This window comes from Ascoidea rubescens, assembly GCF_001661345.1.
Source record: "Ascoidea rubescens DSM 1968 unplaced genomic scaffold ASCRUscaffold_19, whole genome shotgun sequence".
Lineage (NCBI taxonomy): Eukaryota > Fungi > Ascomycota > Saccharomycetes > Ascoideales > Ascoideaceae > Ascoidea > Ascoidea rubescens.
The window spans coordinates 1-18,347 of record NW_017962931.1 but is presented as its reverse complement, the minus strand read 5'-3'; the positions used below and the strand labels follow the sequence as shown (position 1 = coordinate 18,347).

The 18,347-nt window shown below is 30.9% G+C and overlaps 9 protein-coding genes across 9 annotated transcripts; 4 read left to right on the top strand and 5 right to left on the bottom strand.

Annotated features, from left to right (window-relative positions):
- Nucleotides 1-49: 49 nt before the first annotated feature.
- BMT2 (25S rRNA (adenine2142-N1)-methyltransferase) lies at nt 50-1,284 on the bottom strand. Its single transcript, XM_020194078.1, has one exon. The coding sequence runs from the start codon at nt 1,047-1,049 to the stop codon at nt 141-143; it is 909 nt and encodes a 302-aa protein (XP_020044562.1). The 5' UTR covers nt 1,050-1,284; the 3' UTR covers nt 50-140.
- Nucleotides 1,285-1,946: 662 nt separating this feature from the next.
- Nucleotides 1,947-2,956, top strand: ASCRUDRAFT_39656 (mitochondrial carrier; the record flags this gene model as incomplete). The annotated part of the gene is made up of 2 exons (XM_020190950.1): nt 1,947-1,988; nt 2,066-2,956. 2 exons carry the CDS (start codon nt 1,947-1,949, stop codon nt 2,954-2,956), a joined length of 933 nt encoding a protein of 310 aa, XP_020044561.1.
- Nucleotides 2,957-3,422: 466 nt separating this feature from the next.
- HRK1 (putative serine/threonine protein kinase HRK1) lies at nt 3,423-4,904 on the bottom strand (the record flags this gene model as incomplete). The annotated part of the gene is made up of 2 exons (XM_020189653.1): nt 3,423-3,626; nt 3,843-4,904. Coding segments are annotated over 2 exons (1,266 nt in total), but the record flags the coding sequence as incomplete, so codon positions are not given.
- Nucleotides 4,905-6,728: 1,824 nt separating this feature from the next.
- On the top strand, nt 6,729-6,971 carry COX19 (Cox19p; the record flags this gene model as incomplete). The annotated part of the gene is made up of 1 exon (XM_020189734.1): nt 6,729-6,971. A coding segment is annotated over one exon (243 nt), but the record flags the coding sequence as incomplete, so codon positions are not given.
- A 421-nt stretch (nt 6,972-7,392) lies between these two features.
- ASCRUDRAFT_121768 (uncharacterized protein) lies at nt 7,393-10,439 on the bottom strand. The gene has a single exon (XM_020188897.1). It carries the CDS (start codon nt 10,130-10,132, stop codon nt 7,763-7,765), a length of 2,370 nt encoding a protein of 789 aa, XP_020044558.1. The 5' UTR covers nt 10,133-10,439; the 3' UTR covers nt 7,393-7,762.
- A 783-nt stretch (nt 10,440-11,222) lies between these two features.
- Nucleotides 11,223-11,715, top strand: RPB11 (DNA-directed RNA polymerase II core subunit RPB11; the record flags this gene model as incomplete). The annotated part of the gene is made up of 2 exons (XM_020195123.1): nt 11,223-11,607; nt 11,672-11,715. The coding sequence occupies exons 1-2, from the start codon at nt 11,262-11,264 to the stop codon at nt 11,713-11,715; spliced, it is 390 nt and encodes a 129-aa protein (XP_020044557.1). The 5' UTR covers nt 11,223-11,261.
- Nucleotides 11,716-11,885: 170 nt separating this feature from the next.
- Nucleotides 11,886-13,729, bottom strand: ASCRUDRAFT_88371 (Rab family GTPase). The gene is made up of 2 exons (XM_020194992.1): nt 13,398-13,729; nt 11,886-13,282 (listed from the first exon to the last, which is right to left on the bottom strand). Exons 1-2 carry the CDS (start codon nt 13,404-13,406, stop codon nt 11,909-11,911), a joined length of 1,383 nt encoding a protein of 460 aa, XP_020044556.1. The 5' UTR covers nt 13,407-13,729; the 3' UTR covers nt 11,886-11,908.
- Nucleotides 13,730-14,286: 557 nt separating this feature from the next.
- ASCRUDRAFT_10300 (DUF4246 domain-containing protein) lies at nt 14,287-15,993 on the top strand (the record flags this gene model as incomplete). The annotated part of the gene is made up of 1 exon (XM_020188555.1): nt 14,287-15,993. The coding sequence occupies one exon, from the start codon at nt 14,287-14,289 to the stop codon at nt 15,991-15,993; it is 1,707 nt and encodes a 568-aa protein (XP_020044555.1).
- Nucleotides 15,994-16,080: 87 nt separating this feature from the next.
- On the bottom strand, nt 16,081-18,204 carry ASCRUDRAFT_15640 (leucine-rich repeat domain-containing protein; the record flags this gene model as incomplete). The annotated part of the gene is made up of 1 exon (XM_020189358.1): nt 16,081-18,204. The coding sequence occupies one exon, from the start codon at nt 18,202-18,204 to the stop codon at nt 16,081-16,083; it is 2,124 nt and encodes a 707-aa protein (XP_020044554.1).
- Nucleotides 18,205-18,347: the final 143 nt, after the last annotated feature.

Here is an 18,347-nt window from a genome sequence, read left to right as displayed (position 1 = left end):
AATGGAAAACTACAAAACTTGAAAACTTGAAAACTATTGAATATTGTGTACTGCAAAATTAAATTTTCAATAATCAAAAATCTAAAAACGCATTTGATAAAAAGGATTGTTTAAAACAAAAAGACATTTTTAAGATATTTTCAAAAGGATATTGAAAAATTATTACGATTAGAGCCTTCCTGTATTGTTTGTTTTTTATATTTGATATTGATAATATCAGTGTCTTTTTTTAAACCGTGCCATTTCCATAAACTGTAAAATAATTTATTTGATTCATGTTGCTTTATTATACTGAAATTCAAGGGTTTCATTACTTTTTCGGTTAATAATTGCAAATTGAGATATCTTGAATTTTTAATACAAGGTAGTGGTAGCACTAAGAATAAAGATGGATATATACTGTTTAAACCACTTTTTTCTCCTTTTTCTTCCATATGTCCTTCTAAAGGATTTTTCAAAAAATAACAAATTCTTTTCAACATTTCACCTCTATCCGTTGAAGATAACATAAAATTCAATACTAACGATAAACTTATTAGATCAAATTTATCCTTTCCTTTCTTCGGTATTTCCATTTTCATGAAGTCTTGTTTATGAATATTTGGGTTTTGAGGATTTAAATCAATCCTATAAATTTTTTGATATTTTCTTGATATTTCATTTTTAGTACTCAACGAGCCGATCTCCAAGACAGAATTTAAATTATCTATTTTACTGTCTTCACTGGTAAACTCATTAACCCATTTTATCAATCTCTTTGATGAATCACCACCTCTTTTGGAATCTTGACCATCCATCGAAGCAATTTGATAGGTCTCAATGCCTCCTCTATTAACCAATTCACCATCGATTTTGCCCAATTTCTCAAACAACTTTTCGAACGTCTTTAATTGAGAAACCGATGAGAAATCGCTTCCATTGTTAGGTAAGACTTTTTGGTTCTCTCCTATAATAAGATTTTTGTTTGTCAAGTAAATTGAATTATATTGAGGATTTTTATTTATTAGCTTATATATCAAGTCACTTTTCTTATAATCAGTATTTACCATCGCCTCAATATTTCTGGCATCAGTAAATTCGTCGTTTTTTATCAAAAATAGCTTATTTAGTTTTGAAATTATAGAGGACTTATTTCTTAATAATACATGATATCTTCGAATGATCTGCCTAGCCTTTGATGGCTTTATTGTTTTGGGAATCTTTCTCGCTGTGTGATCACTGTTTTTGTGACATATCGATCGTGAAGATGACTTGAAAAACCCTTTTCCTGTGGATGATTTCTTCCTTCCCATTTATCTGTTTAGCATTTAGTCATGAAAAGTTCTTTCGATGATTTGCATTCTGGAAATATTGCTTTTAGACTTGTGATGCACGTGAGTAATAATAATCTGTTGGGGTTTTTCATTTCTCTTCTCAAATATCTGGTCGACACCTAAGAAAAAAAAGCATTTTTACAGGTATCAGCACGTGCACAAATATTCTCAGACCCGGAAAAATGTTTGAAAAAAGCAACAACCGGAAAAATATAAACGCACTACAACGCACAATCCGCGTGAGCACCCACACAGCTGGATGTGAGCACTTTTTCCTCTGCTTCATCTGAATTTGCCGATTAAGCGTCCTCAACAGAAGCATTCAAAGTCATTCCAAGTCATTCAAAGCTGGATGAAGCTAAAAGCCAACCATCTTCAGGCAATTGCGAAGATGGTCATTTCTTGCACAGCAAACTCTTTATCGCTATCTCTTTGCTGAAGTACTTATCTTACTCATCTTAGAATTTTGCTGGGGCTCTTTGGAGTTATAAAACACACCTTTATCGTCATATCTTCAGCGAGAAGACAGCATTGTCCAAAAAAAAAATCGTGAAATTTACACAAGAAAGCTAGATGTTCTCGCATGAGAAATTTTTGGCCGAAAAGAAAATAGAAAAAAAACCCAAAATACAAATGAATCCACTAGATTCTGGAAAAGATATTCTTTTTGGATCTGTTAGTATCAAACTTTCAAGCTTCATTCAATTTATATCTCATCTTTGAATTTGGCTTTTTCTTTCTAACAACTGTAGATTGCTGGCTCTTGTGGGAAGTTTCTCGAGTATCCTTTGGACACCATAAAGGTGAGACTACAATCTCAACCAATAAATAAACCTTTGAAATTTGTTGGTGCATTCGACTGTATCAAATACACTTATAATCATGAAGGTTTTGCAAGTTTTTATAAAGGTTTAACTTCACCCTTGATTGGATCTGCTTTGGAAAATGCGATTTTATTTGTTGTTTATAACTCTGCACAAGACATTATTAAAAACAACTTTTATGGTGGCAATAAAAATGCTCAATTATCTCTTCCAGTATTGACACTATGTGGCTCAATCTCTGGGATATTTTCTTCTTTTGTTTTAACCCCCGTTGAATTAATTAAATGCAACATGCAAGTAACAAGGTTATACAACAATGATGTTAAATTAATGGCAAACAATGTTCCAAAAAAGAGCGATTTAAATATTTTACCTTTTGTTAAAACAATTTTCAAGAAAAATGGTGTTCTTGGGTTTTGGAGTGGCCAATTAGGAACATTATCAAGAGAGTTTATTGGAGATGGTTTGTGGTTTGGTTCATATGAAGTTATGAAAAGATCGTTAAATTATAATCCAAATAATGATTCTCCAATCGTTAAAAATCTAAAATTATTGATCTCCGGCGCAACTGCTGGAATGATTTTCAATTTGTCAATTTTTCCAATTGATTCAGTCAAATCAAAAGTTCAGACTTATTCAATTGTTAATTCCGATAGTTTTATAAAAAATCCAACTTTTTCAACTATTTTTTTCACTATTTTGAAAAATAAAGGAATCAGAGACCTTTATACTGGTTTGGGCATTACTCTTGTCAAAAGTATTCCTTCGAATGCAGGTATTTTCTTAACTTATGAGAATTTAAAACTAATCTTTAATTAATGGTATAGACTTTTTTTTTTTTCGTATAAACTATATCATATTGTACTATTATAATAGACATCATAAATCCTTTTTGTTCAAATTCGTGTTTCAATATAATACAACATAGTATAGTATAAGTTATTAAGAAGCTAATATAAAACAACCTCATTAAACAACAATTTCAAGCGATAGCAACTTATCTTCTTTGTAATCACCATTCTTTTTAACTCAACAAGAGATTGATTATAAAATACAACAAGTGATTATGTCACACTTAAATTGTATCTTTTGACAATCAATCTTAATAATTATAATCAACCTAATTGCTTGAAATCGAGACATCATCACTTTTTTTCTTATCTTCCTCATCCATCTCGTCTTTTTCATCACCCTTATTATCTTCTTTTTGAGCAACTTTCAACCTTGCTTTTTCTTCCATTTTAGCTTTTTTGAAGATTTCAAATCGAATAAAATCTTCAGTAACAATAGTATGGTTATGATTTAAAGCATTTACTGGCTTTTCATGTTCATCTTCTGAACAAAACAATATCGATTGAAACCATGGATCCGCATAAATTTCCTTCATAGTTGCTCTTTTTTCAGGATCTATTTCTAAAATTCTTGATATTATTTGTCTGGAAGCGTGTGGAAGTAATCTCATTAGTCTATATGGACCATGAAGCTGCTTCTTTTGAACATGGTGGTGATTGGCATTATGAATAGAATTTTCATGTTTATGACCATGAGATTTAGTAGAAGCTTCATCAGAAACATTTTCAGAAACATCAGTTTTTGTTTTTTCATCACAACTTCTTTTTTTAGGTTTTTTTGATTCCTGATTATGGTTAGTCTCTTTTTCGGCTGGAGTGTTTTGTTGATCAGAGGTTTGTTCTCCAGAATCAACAAATTTTTTGTTTGCATCTGCATGTTCATTTGGGTTGTTAGAATCTTTAGAATCTTTAGGATCTTTAGAATCTTTATCCTTTTTAATATTAGTTTCAATAGAGACACTTGTTTGCTTTTCGGTTGAATTTATTTTCATTTTTTCTAAATTTTTAGCAACACCCTCTTCACTAGCAGTGTCATCTGTTTTTTGATCCTTATCGGTTTCAATTTTAATTTCAGGATTTTCCACAAAAGTCTCTTTATCACTTTTTTTATCACTCTTTTCATTATTCTCTTTTTGTTTCTCCTTTTCCTTTTTCCCTTTTTCCAGTTTTTCATTTAATAATTTTTCTCCTTTTCTTTTAGTTAGCAATGTATGATGGTCTTTAGCACTTTGAACATAATCATGAGGGTGTTCATCAGGCATGACAAATAATTTAAAACTTGAATCAGTGCTTTTGGGGCATCTCCATGGGAACCTTCTTAAAGTCATGCAGCAGTAAATGATACCAATTGACCAAATATCAACAGGTTCACAGTCATATTTATTTGGAGATAAAACTTCAGGAGCTAGATAAGGATCACTACCAACAACACCAGTAGCCTTGTGAGAGACTTCTTCATAAGGGTATTTGAATACAAAAGCTGAACCAAAATCAATAATTTTAACGATTCCATCAAATGTGACCACACAATTATCTAATTTTAAGTCTCTGTGAGCTAGGCCATTTGAATGAAGATATTTAACACCATTTACGATTTGTTTGAAGCAGCAATTGATTTCAGATCTTGCCATTCTACCACTCATAACAACGCCAAAAAAGTCAATTGGACAATATTGCATAATTTCAAAAAACTTGGATGAGTCTGAACTATGAAGGATATCCAAAGTTTTGATTATGTTTGGATGATGTAAAGTTGAACCAACACAATATTCAGCATTACACTTTTTAGCATATTCCTCTTTCGATTCATTTTTTTTTCTTGGACGAAATTCTTTAACAGCAAAGGTTAAACCATCAGAATCTCTAGTGATTACACGAACAGAACCACCAGCACCTTCACCCAATACTTTACCAACGCCAATATCTTTATCTAATTGCCAGCTATTGGTTTTATGTACTTTCTTTTTGTGATCTGAGCCAAAAGAAAATAAAGATGATGAAGATTTATTAGAAATTAAAGAGGGCCTAGTTGAGTCAGTATGAGTTGAGTTGTTGTTATTATTATGAGTAGTGCTATTTGTTGAATTATGATGATGGTGGTGGTGATGGAAATGAAATAAACTGGAGAAAGAATGTGTTATTGATATCGAAGAGGATCTTGAAGGACTTTTCTCATCATCTCTATGGTCTTTATGATCTTTATGATCTCTATAATCCCTATGATCAACATGATCTCTATGATCAATATGATCCCTATGTGGTTTCGATGGAGAAGGAGGATGTGAAGGAGGATTTGAAGTTGAACTATGTGACCTTTGAAAAGACTTAAAGTATCTTTTTAGTTCAACCATTGAGCCTCCACTACTTTTTAATTTTTCATGACTCTCATTATTATGATAATAACTAGAAGGACTGTCAGTAAGATTGTTATGATAGTTACTATTTTTATGACTATATCCAAAAATATGGCCATTGTTATTGCTTTTGCTGTTATTATTGTTATTATTATTATTGTTATTATTATTATTATTGTTATTATTATTATTATTATTATTGTTATTATTATTATTATTATTATTATTATTATTATTATTATTATCTGGCAAGTCTTTAATTGAATTTAAATTTGGATCTGAATTTTTAATACTTAATGAACTGCTATTTTGAGGATGATGATAAAATGAAAACTGTTTTGAATGAGCTTTTGGAGGTTCCAAGATAGCTGGAGGAGATAATTTTCCAGACATTTTTAGCCAATTAATTAAAATAATGGTCTTATTATTGAAGGTTATTATAGTTTATTATTTAGAAGATAGTTTGAACACCAAATTAACAGGATAAATAAAAAAAAAGAAGTGTGAAGGATGGGATCAAAAAAAAGAAATTAAAAGAGAACAGGAATATATTAAAAGAAAATGAAAGCAATAGCCAATAATATATAATAATACAAGATAAGAAAAAAAATGAAATGAGGAAATTAAGCAATTAATAAAATAGGAAAAAGAAAGGAAATAGAAAAAAAAGAAAATGGAGAAAATAGAAAAGAAAAGGAAACAAAAAAAAGTAAAACAAAGCAGTTAATTAAAGTTATAGAATAAGTAGCTGAACAAGATTGAGTTTTGTTTATAATTTAGAAGTTGTTTACTTGATTCAATTTCAAATTGACCAATTGCAAAGCACGAAGGTATAAAATTCATGACATCTGCCATTTTATGGTCAAAAAACAGTGTTTAAATATAAATCTCGACTAGATTTCAACAAATTATCACAACGACTCAAAAATGTTGGAAATAACCCAAATTTATATTGCTCAAACCAGTTTCATATTCGGTATATTCCAATATGACCACTCAAAACAAGACAGATCAAAAAGAATTTGAGGGAGAAAAAAAAAACGCATCGGAAAAAAACGTCTTTTTGTGGAGCCATTTCCAAAACAACCACAAACCTCTTCGGGAGCAAATCCGAACTTGCGCACTCTGCAGATATATACAGAACCCCTTGCAAAGCGGAAATAGGGGTTTGAGGTTAGGGTCTGGAACAATACACGTGCAAACATAACAATATGCACAGTGAAGCGTATCAATGCATATAGTGTTGTGTGTACCCGTGACCAACCGGTGTTTGAGCTTTCCATTTATCAGCGATATTAATTGTGGGGACTTTGCTGAAGGTGCTGGAGAGACAGATGAATCGATAGATAAATTGATAACTACGATTAAAACTGCTGCTCAATGTCTGGCAACTTTAACAGAAGATTCAAGACCTTTCCTCCAGAGAGAGGCTCTTTTCCCTTGGACCACGATGGTGAATGCACCGATCAGATGCAGAAGTATTTGAAGTGTTTGCAGTTGGTGAAGGGAAACAATGCTCCAAACTGTCGATTGCTTGCCAAAAGCTATCTTGGTTGCAGAATGGACAATAAACTAATGGATTCAACTTCCTGGGACTTGCTTGGTTTGCCTGACGACGATAAGAACAAATCCCTCAAAACTAATACCACTAAGTCTGATAATTCACCAATAACGAAATGATTATTACTCTCCACTGTATAATATGAACTGCATGTATTTTTTGTATATAATCTCTCTTTCAATTCATATCAACGTAAATAACCCTTGAAAGGACTACAGTTTGTTTGTTCTTTTTAAAAAAAGGGTTAAAGTTATATATTGATTTAATAGATAAAATCTAATATTGTAAAAGAAAAAGGATATACCAATATAAAGAAATAAACAATTGATAATAAAAAGATAAAAAATAGACAAGTGTAAAATAAATATAAATAAAAATATAAGTATAAATAAATATATAAATATAAGTATAAGATACCAAAAGATACCGAAAGATAGATGATTCAACCATTTGACCAAGAACTTACTAATACATCAAAAATACCAACAAAAATCAACATCATCATTATCATTATAATTTAAAATAACCACTTAAAAAACCATAAACTTTCACGTTGAAAATAGATTGAAAATAATATAATTATTTAAAACCAAATGGTATCAAAATCTCCAACAAAGATAGGAAATAAAATAAAAATAATTAGAAAAAAATTGAAATTTAATCAACTTTGAAAAAAGGGAACTAAAACTAAATTGGTAAAAAATTCAATAAAATAAAATAAAATAAAATAATTTGACTTTGTCAAATGGAAAAAAAATAAACAAATACGTGATAGATATAGATAAGAAAGGGGATACGAGGTATAATAAAAAAAATAAAAAAATCCATAAATCTTGACTCTTTATCATTCAAAAAATGATTAATTTCTAAAATATTTTTTCATGATATATCCAGCTGATAAACTAGCCTTTTTTGTTTTTTTCTTAAAATTCTCTGTGACTTTTTGAATTTCATTTGTAGGCACTTTATTAATGTCGACTTTAAGCTTTTCATAATTTTCACTTAATTTTTCATTAACATTTTTAATCGATTTATCAGCAAAAGATTTGATATTTTTAAATTCCTTAGAAAAGAAGGGAACTGATCCATCTAATTTCTTTTTTGAATCTTTTTTGAATCTTTTATAATTCTTTTTAATATTTTGAACACATTTTCCATAGTCTGATGAATTTGATAAAACGCAAACAGATCCGGGTAATTCGATTAAGATTTTATATGCATCAGAAAGATTCAAATAATGATTAATGTTGGCGGGATTAATATGATCTAATAGATATAGCAAATCAGTCGAGTTGAATTTTTTATTTGAGTTTTTCTCGATATTATTTGTAATTAAAAACTTTGAAAGATTCGAAGCTTTTTGGAAATTTTTGATTAAATCAGATTTTGCATTATCATAACTTTTGAATGATTTATTATTAAAATTATGAATAAATTTTTTGAAATTAAAATTGAAATCAGTTGAATAAAAGGGATTAGTTGACCTATCAATGATGATAGTCTCCGCAGGTAACTCAACAGTCTGTGTTGTATAACTAATTTCATAATTAGTTTGAGTATTAGTTTTAGTTTTAGTGTGATATTCAGTTTCTGTTTGAGTTTGAGTTTTCAAGTGAATTTGAGTAATAAATTCAGTTTCAGTTTCAGTTTCGGTTTTAGTTAGGACTTGAGTATGTTCAATAACGTTAACAGAAACGGAAGTGTGAACGGAAATTTGAGTAAAAGTTTCTGTTAATAATTTCGTTTTGATTTGAGTTTCTGTCGATATTCTAGTTTCAAATTGAGTTTCAATTGGAATTAAAAGACAATGTTCGAGATCAGAAGCACAATCCTGGATATCCTTGAGTAAAGAAGAGGATTGATCAATAACAGTAGTGGAGAAGGAATTTGGATAATGTTGATTAAAAATATAGTTTCCATAAGTAAAAGCAATTACGATTAGTACGGATAGAACTAGAGAGCGAACGAAATCACAAATAGATTCGAAAACGTTTGTGGTAGACGAATTTGTATGACGTTTAATAGGTTTGTCACGATATCTTCTTTGCCAGTAAGATAAACCCAAATCTCTTTTATTTCTGTTTTTAAATAAGTTTTTAAATAAATTTTCAGATTTTAATTTCAATAACAATGTTTTTTTATCAGAATTGGGTATAGGAGCTGAACTTGATTTTGGATTGGATTTTGGATTGGATTTTGAATTGGATTTTGAATTAGATTTTGAATTGGATTTTGCGATTGGATTTGTGATTTTCTTTTCATTAGTTTTTATGAATGAAGAAGATTGAGATGGGGAGGATCTTAAGATTGATAATTTGGGAAAAGTCAAGTTTGAATCAAATAAGGGATTTGAATTTGACATTGAATTTGACATTGAGTTGGGAAAAGATTGAGATAACGAGTTTTTCAAGGTTGAAGTTGATTGATCAGTGTTATCGGGGTTGTTGATGTTATTAGGATTTTTGATGTTACTAGCGCTGTTGATTAGTTGAGAATTTAAAATTTGAGAATCAATAGAATTATCAATATGAAGTAAATCCGATTTGAAATTTTCTTCAATTTCCCAGTCAGATAAAATAATATTGTTATCATTGCTGTCGGAACTGTTTATATCCGAGATAGGATTCTTTAATTTTTTGTTATCAATTTTTCCGTTTTTTTCATTTTTTTTGATTTTTCCGCTTTTTCCGCTTTTTCCCAAATTTTCCATATTTTCTAAATTTTTTAAAATATTATTATTTTGGGGTAGGGTGGAGTTAATGTTATCAGAGATATCGTCCAATTCCAGACCATCATCAGTGAGAATCAAGGACCAGGCATTATCGAGAGAATCAAGATTCTCGGCGTCATTACTGTGACTATCTTGGTTATTTTGAGAGTTTTGTTTAGATAGAATGACTAATGAAGGGCTTGAGTTTGATTGATTATCGTCATTGCTATTTTGATGGAAATTTTTGTTGAGGGTGTTGTTAAAATCCGATTTTGTAATGTAATTCATAGGCACCGAATAAGGAATTGGAGTTGGAGATTGAGAATGATTTGGAGATGAAGAGAGTATGGATAAGGTAGGAGAAGGAGAAGAAAGGTAGGGGGAAGGTAGAGAATTTAAATGTAAAAAAGAGGTTTCTTGAGGATTTGAATCAGGGTTTGAATCAGGATTTCGATCAGGAATTTGATCAGGATTTGAGTTGGAGTTTTGATCTTTATCTTTATTCTTGGAGGAAATCATTTGAAGTTAAATAATTATATTATTGTTAGTAGTATCAATCTTGATGATAATTATGGATACAATTATGAAAAAGAAGATTTGTGGTGATAGATGAAAACTAAACAAATAAAAAAAATAATTTAGTAAATGAAATTGAATTTAGTAATGACACAATCGATAAAAGGAGGATAAAAGAAAAAAAAGGAGCAAAAGAAAAAAGAAAACAATTAGACAAAAAAAACCTGAGTGAATAAACGAGTAAAACAAGTAAAATTAACTAGAGAAAAGCAGGCGATAAGACATAAATATGGATAATCTCAAAAAAAAAAGAAAAAAGAAGATAGTTTATTGAATTGGATCCTATTGTTACTTTGGTTCTTGATGAGAGTTGAGATGGTGATTGATTGATTGAAGACAATATGAGAGTTGTTGAGATTTTTGGTATGGGGAAGATAACTGGATCCGAAAACCGATAAGAAATTGGTGAGCCAACAAATGTTTCTTTTTTCTCAGAGAAATAGGTAAAATACATACATTTTATGGGAAAATATAGAAGAGAACAAGAGGCAACAAAACCAAAGAGTAAGGAGTTTTATGGGGAAAAAGCAGGGAGGCGATTCTAAAAAGCAGAAAAATGGTTAGAGAAGAGCTAGGAGAAGCTGAAAAAGATAGGTGGAGAGAAACAACGCCAAAGCAGAGCTTGGACACACACCAGAACCGGAAGCAGACTTACAAGAGAAGAAAAGAAGCAGAAGCAGCACAGGCAGCAGAAGAAGAAGCAGTGATAAGAAGAAGCGAGCAACAGAAAGAGAGATATACCTGAGCTGTGCCGGCGTGTGATTGGCTGGACCGGAACCCGGTTCTGGCGCAGACACAAGAGGCAACAGAAGCATGCTTTTGCCCCCGGTGCTGCTTCCTATTTTGCTTTGCCCCTTTTCCGTGCCGCCCCTTTTGTTTTGCCACCAGCGCTGCTTCCTTCTCTCCTTCCTGTGCTGTTTTTGCTGCCGCTACTTCCTCGGTATGTCTGTCACGTGCTGAGGTCGGAAGTTAACCGTTTTTCAGTTTCGTCCAGCATTTCTGAGATGCTTCTTCTGCTGCCTGTGCTGCTTCTGCTGTTGCCTGTGCTTCTACACTCTGCCTTTTCTGCTCGATGAACGCTCCAGATCGCTACGAACTCTTTATATTGCCCGATGGCGTGCCTAAGCTCAAGATCGATCCTGATCCAAAGACACCCAACACCATCATCGTCACCTTCGAGAGGGAAGACCACACTTTGGGCAATCTACTCACACAACAGCTATTGAAAAACAAAGAGGTCTTGTTTGCTGCCTACAAAATAGAGCACCCATTGTTCCCTGTTTTCAAAATGAGAATTCAGACAAAGAGTGAGAACTACAAGCCCCAGGCTGCTCTAAAACAGGCCTGCAATTCTATCATTGTCACTCTCGGCAACTTGAAGGAAAAGTTCGAAGAAGAATGGAGAATCAAAGAGCTAAGTCAGCCCAATTATCGCGAGGATGATGCTGAACCTTACAATGACGATTATAACTACGATTACAGCAACACTAACACCCATAATCCCTCTGATTTCAACAACAACATGAGTTTCAATAACTATAGCAATGACCAATCTTATTCAAATTATAATAACTATTAATCTTCAATATGTAATATATAATATATAATATATAATATATAATAAATAATAAATAATAAGTACTGTCTTCTTTTTTTCTATTTTTATTTTTATTTTTATTTTTATTTTTATTTTTTTGCCTTCCATATTATTTTAGAATTCTAACAACACCCTCCACATCTTCTATTTCTACCTCTCTCACTCATTCTGATATCTATATTACTATCATCTTCATAATCAGATTCATCAATTGCCTCATCAATTAATGACCCATAGTTTCCATAATTCATATAGTTTCCACCAACATTACCTTTATTACCACTACTACTACCACTAATATTATTATTGACATTGTTCAAATTACCAATGTTATTAATATTAACATTTCCATCATTACTACCCATTGCATTTTCATTCTCATTTTCATTCTCATTTTCATTCTCATTTTCATTCTCATTTTCATTATAATTTTCATTATAATTTTCATTTTCGTTGCCTATACTATTACCAATGCTACTACTGTGTTTATGGCTATTAAATTTTCTTCTCTCAAGAATGTTTTTTCGATTCTTAACCCGATTCTTCCCCTTGCTACTCTTCTTGTTATTCTTCCCTTTATTACTCTTATCATTCAACAACAAATTGCTTGCTGAATTACTATTAGAAACAATACTTCCGCTGGTCAACGAATTCGAATCCCACATTGGTACGTCTCCATATTGCACTCCACACGATGAATTTTCTGGATCAATTATCCCAATCTCAACTTTAGTCAATATGCTAGATGCTATGTTTTCAAATATAAAATTGATATTATCCCCAGTCAATGCACTGCATGTTATCAACGGAATCTCATATCCAAACTCCTTGGAATAATGATTACACAATTTCAATGCCTCAGAGTTTGGCACTATATTAGTTGGATCAATATCATTCTCATTTTTACTGTTATTATTTTTATTATTTTTATTATTTTTATTATTTTTATTATTTTTATTATTATTAATATTATTGTTATTTTTACTAATAATATTATTATTATCAGTCCCTATTTCATTAATTCGATGCTTATTTATCAAATTGGCCTGGTTGTTCGGATTACTATGACTCTGGTTATGATTATCTTCATCATCATTTTCTTTGTTCAATAGATCCATTTTGTTTCCAATCACTATTATCGATATAGTATCCTCTGTTAGATTCTTAATATCTGTGAAAAATTCATGCAAATTTTCAAACGTCTTCTTATTTGTCACATCGTAAACTAACAAACATCCTGCTGATCCTCTATAATATGATCTAGTTAATGACCGAAATCTTTCTTGTCCTGCTGTGTCCCACAACTGCATTTTCATTTTCACACTGTTCAATCCTTGTCCAATTTTTATTATCTTGGATGAAAATTCAACACCTATCGTTTGCGACGTTAAAATATTCCAATCTCCCTTCACAAATCGATGCAATAAACATGATTTCCCAACTCCTGATGGGCCGACCAAGATTATCTTTGATAAATAATTGTAATCTGAATTTGCCTATAAACAAACAATAAGCAAAAAAAAAGATAAAAGAAAAGAAGTAATTAATTTTTCTATTAGTAAATCACATTATTTGTAATTAAACGTCTAATTGAAAGTCATTATAACATACAGAAAACATAATTGATATGGTTTTGATGATAGTTTTAATAACACCTTAACTGATAATTATAATTATATTTGTAATTGATTGATTGAGCTAGTCGTATTCTTAATGATCTGATTGTATTGTACTTTTTTTGTCTGATCTGATCTCTTCAACACCCAGCACATAGCAATATTTAGTTGTGTTGCTAAAACCTACCCTTTTTTTGAGTGAACCCTATGCTTAAAATTAAAAACCACCAAATCGTATAAGTGAATATATTTACTCAATAAGTATTGTTGGTAATTTTATATGTTTTTTGGGAGATTTTGGCTGGGAAACTTGGGATTCATCGTCAAATCACTTTGAATTCCACAACTCTTTGATAAAATTCCAAGTCTAAAAATTCGCCTGATTAGGCAGCAAAAATGAAGAAAAGACAGAGAGCCCCACCCAATCAGTCTGTACCACTTGAATGGGTGCATGCAAAACGCGTTATTATGCGTTTATGCAAATGATGGTGCGGTTGCTCTTTTGGGAAATTATCTAGGATCATTTCTTGCATTAGTTCTTGCACTATTTATTGTACCCTTTCTTGCGCTATTTCTTGCGTGTTTTCTTGTACGCTTTCTTGGAACAATAAAATTTTAATTTAACCTTCCATTTAAATTGAAATTTGGTATTGATTCCAAAAATTGTTTCTAAATTTCTTAGTTCCTTTTCTCAAATCAACATGCTTTTAAGTTATGTGAAAAATATTTGGTTTGAAGATTTTGAGGGATTGACTTGTTTTACTAGAAGTGATTTTTATATTAACTGATCTACTCACTGATTTGTTTTTTTTTTTGCAAGATTTCTGATTTTCTTATCCAATTTTTACTTCCAATACTCCAATTTCATCTCCATCTTGTCCATCATGTCTTTTATAACCTATCATAATTTTTTAATTCCAATAAGACCGAATATTGTATTTGATCTTCAGCTGATATCCTACGAGATTAGATCAAAGCCAAACTGGTCCACAAAGTACCAAGATCCAACAATCAGATCGAAATGGGAGAGAGAAATAAGGTCTGGGCTATTGAAACGCAGCTACCATTACGACAATCTCGACCATTTAATCAAATATGTTTTTGATCATTTGAAGTATTTCCATTATATCCAGAGTGTGACTGAAGACAAGTATGATTGTGGTTTGATTGATTACATTTTTTGCAAAGATGATATTATTAACCCAGATTTGAAAACAAAATTTCTTAAAAGTGCCCAAAACCTCGAAGCAAACGAACCAAAAGATTATCATCCCAATTCAAATGATCAGGTTCTAGACTTGCTTCATCCTTCGTTATACACTCTAAGATATGGTTATTCGCCTGTTTTAATTGATAACAAGTTGAAAATCGTTGAACATGCTGATGCATACAAACCAAATAGATCTACTTACAAAATATCTCAATATATTTCCGAAAATTTCCAATGGTTACCAACTGTTTTCAAATTCAATAAATCTTCAGATGCTTATGAGATTCAATCATATATCAATAATCTACATCCATTCAAATACACTGATCTATATAACGATATCCAAAAAATCTTCAACTCCTGTTTAAATGGATTGTCTTTAGTATTGTCTCGAGCAGAAACAGATGCTCTTAATACTTTTGAAACATTCAACAAATCAATCTCCATTCCTTTTGCTTCCCAAGAAATATACGATGAGAGCTTTCAAAGTTTGGTTGATGGTTTAAAAGAGAAAGCAGAATATTTAGATTATGGGTTCCAATACGATGTTGAATCCTACATTGAAAAATTATATGACGATGGTACAACTACTAAACATCTACTTCCATATTCAAACAAGTCGTTAAAGTTCCCAATTGAAGAAAAGGATTTCAAAGTCGATCTACTAAACTTGAAAGAACTGTATCCTGAGCTCAAAGTCATTGTCAAATTGGCCAATATTGAATTGACTCCTGAGAACCCAACCTATAATGGTGGTTCATGGCATGTTGAGGGCTGTGATAATGAGAAAATCGTTGCAACAATCCTATATTATTACGAAAATGACAACATCACTGGAAGCTCTATAAGCTTTAGAGCTCCTGTTGCCTGTGAAGACTTTTACGAATACGAACAAGATGCAACTGGTCCTGTTTGGGACCTATATAGTCTTTCAAGAGAATCTAGAGCTGTTAGCAATCAAGGTCATATCAACTGTACTGAAAACAGACTATTGGTTTTTCCCAACTTCTTGCAGCATCATGTTAACAAGTTCTCATTGTTAGATAAAACCAAGCCTGGAACTAGGAAAATCCTATGTTTCTTTGTTGTTGATCCATCCTTAGGTGATGAAACTCCTGTTTTCTCCACGAGTGATGTTCCAATTCAAAGAAAAGACTGGTGGGACGACCAAGAATATAAAGAAGAATTCAAAAAGTATCTAACCGATGAAACGAGATTGCAGATTCAAGAATTGATACACAACAACAAGGTCAAGTTTGAATGGCCAATCTTACTTGAAGAATCTAAAACCTTGAGACTTCAGTTGATGAAAGAAAGATCATCTCAAGATAAAGATGAAAGCAATGTTTTCAATAACAAATTTTGTTTATGTGAACATTAATTTAATGATTTGTTTGGTTTTTTTTCTCAAGTTATGTAATTAAAGCATCAATATAGTTATAATAGCTATATAGCTATATTATTTATTCTAATTCAATTTTCTTTTTTTTGCTGCTTCTTCTATCTCATTTTTGCAATCATCAGTGGGGTGTTTGTTAGCAGATGAGCATAAATTCTCTTTTTGTTTTTGCTTATTATCATTACAACTATTCTCTATTTCAACAATTTCAACTATTTCCTTTTCCTTTTCCTTTTCCTTTTCCTTTTCCTTTTCCTTTTCCTTTTCCTTTTCCTTTTCTTTCTCTTTCTTGTTTTCATTCGAAATTTCATTGCTGTCTCCATCCTTTAGGATTTTTGTTTTTCTTAAAGCATCAAGATCAATTTTTTGATCTCTGAAACAATACAAATTTTTTAATTTCTTTAAATCTCCAAATTTTATATCAACTTCTCCAAAACAGTTGTACGATAAATCCAATGTTTCCAAGTTTTCTAAAAAATTTACTTCATCCACTTTGAATTCTTGAAAATCATTATTGTTTAAATCTAAGACTTTTAGATTTGGAAAATCAATTAAATTTAAACTCCACCAGTGATAGATTTTATTGAATGATAAATCTAAATTTTCCAAGTAAAAGACAACCTTCTTATTACTTTCTTTGCTGTCATCTTCACTGCTGTTTTTATCTTCAGATTCAATATCAAAGTAAATTTCCTCGATTTCGTTATGTGATAAATTTAAATATTTCAAAGTTTTAGGGATATTTTCCAAAAATGATGCATCTGCAATTTTACTAAACAGTAGATTCAATCTCTCCAATTTCTCAACTCCTTGAAAATTCTCTTTTTTTAAATTTACATTTTTCCTCATAAATTTAACGTTCAAATCTCTCAAGTTTTTCAATAGTTTTATTTCTTCAAAATTAAAACAATTATTATAAACATATTTTAACTGTTCTAAATTGCTAAAATACTTTGAAAGCAGAGGCGTTTCTGTTTTGGCAAAGTTAATTTGGCTTAAATTTAGAATTTTTATGTTTTTTAAATCATTATTTATTTTAATTTCGCTGATCCCATTATATGACAAATCTAAGACCTCCAAGTTTTTCAAGTCTTCCAAATTTTCAATTAAATAAAGACAATTTGCTGATATGTTTAAATATTTGAGTTTGGTTAAGTTGTTAATATTATCAATTTTTGGGATCTCGTTATGGGCTAAATTTAGATATTCCAAGTCAATAAAATTATTGAAAAATTTTGGTATTTTGTCCAAATCATATCTATTAATCTGTAAATGTTTTAGCCTTTTAAAATTTTCTAATGAGCCAACTTCAAAAGTTACAGTTTTGTAATCAAAAGCAAACGCTTCAAGCAATAAATATTCTAAATTAACTAATTTTTCAAATTTTTGAAAATCAAAATGATTTCCAGTAACTCTAAGATAATTTAATTTGTTTAAGAAATTCAATTCTGGCAATTTCGTTAAATTACAACTTTTGAATGTAAGAGATTCTAAACTCACCAATGCCAACCAAAAACCCAATGATTTTGGGAATTTAGAAACATTAAAAAAACTCAACCTTTTCAATAGAGAGAGATTTCTGTTGGAGCTTTCAGGAAACTCAGTTAGATCTGAATTGTAAAATAAAATACTGTTCATGTTTTTATACATTTTCTCAAAAAGTTTTACATGCTTGAACTCTGTAATTGAAGTCAATGATACTTTGCTCAACTGATGAACAAGTTGATTCTGTAGAACAGAGTGGTTTAAAATCTTTCTCGCTATCTTTGGACCAAGATCTGCTAAAGAAGTAAAATATAAAACAGATAAATTCGAAAAGAGTATTTGCTCATTTTCGATCAATTGAAAGAACCGAAATCCAAAATTATTATTTGAACCACGAAAGACCAAATCTAGCTCTTTTGTTGAATTGAAATGATTTCTAAACGTTTGAACATTGCTGATGATATCTTCAACCCTCAAACGACAGTAGAATGCTCTGAGTTTGATAATTGACAGACGAAGACCATACTTAGGCTGTCGATCTGCTCCATCTGTTTCTTCAAGAACCACCAAGTTCTCGAATAGACCTGAATAAGCACAGCAGGAAATCGAAGCAAAGGGGGATAACGTCAAAAGCCAGACTTTGTCCTTTGGAATGTAAAAGATAATCTTACTGATGATGTTGAAAGGTAACTTAGACTGAATGTCCATCGTAGTAGCATAATTTTGGAGCCAGAGATGGAGTAACCACTAAAGGAAACAAAAAGTGATAAAAGACTTGAAACAAAATGTTTTTGAAAGCCTGGTATTTAAGGAAAGAAAACGACCTAGGGAGACATAAATTTGGATGAGAG

Coding starts and splice junctions, on each gene's coding strand:
- BMT2 (XM_020194078.1), bottom strand. CDS start 1,049: ATGGTAAATACTGATTATAAGAAAAGTGACTTGATATATAAGCTAATA.
- ASCRUDRAFT_121768 (XM_020188897.1), bottom strand. CDS start 10,132: ATGATTTCCTCCAAGAATAAAGATAAAGATCAAAACTCCAACTCAAAT.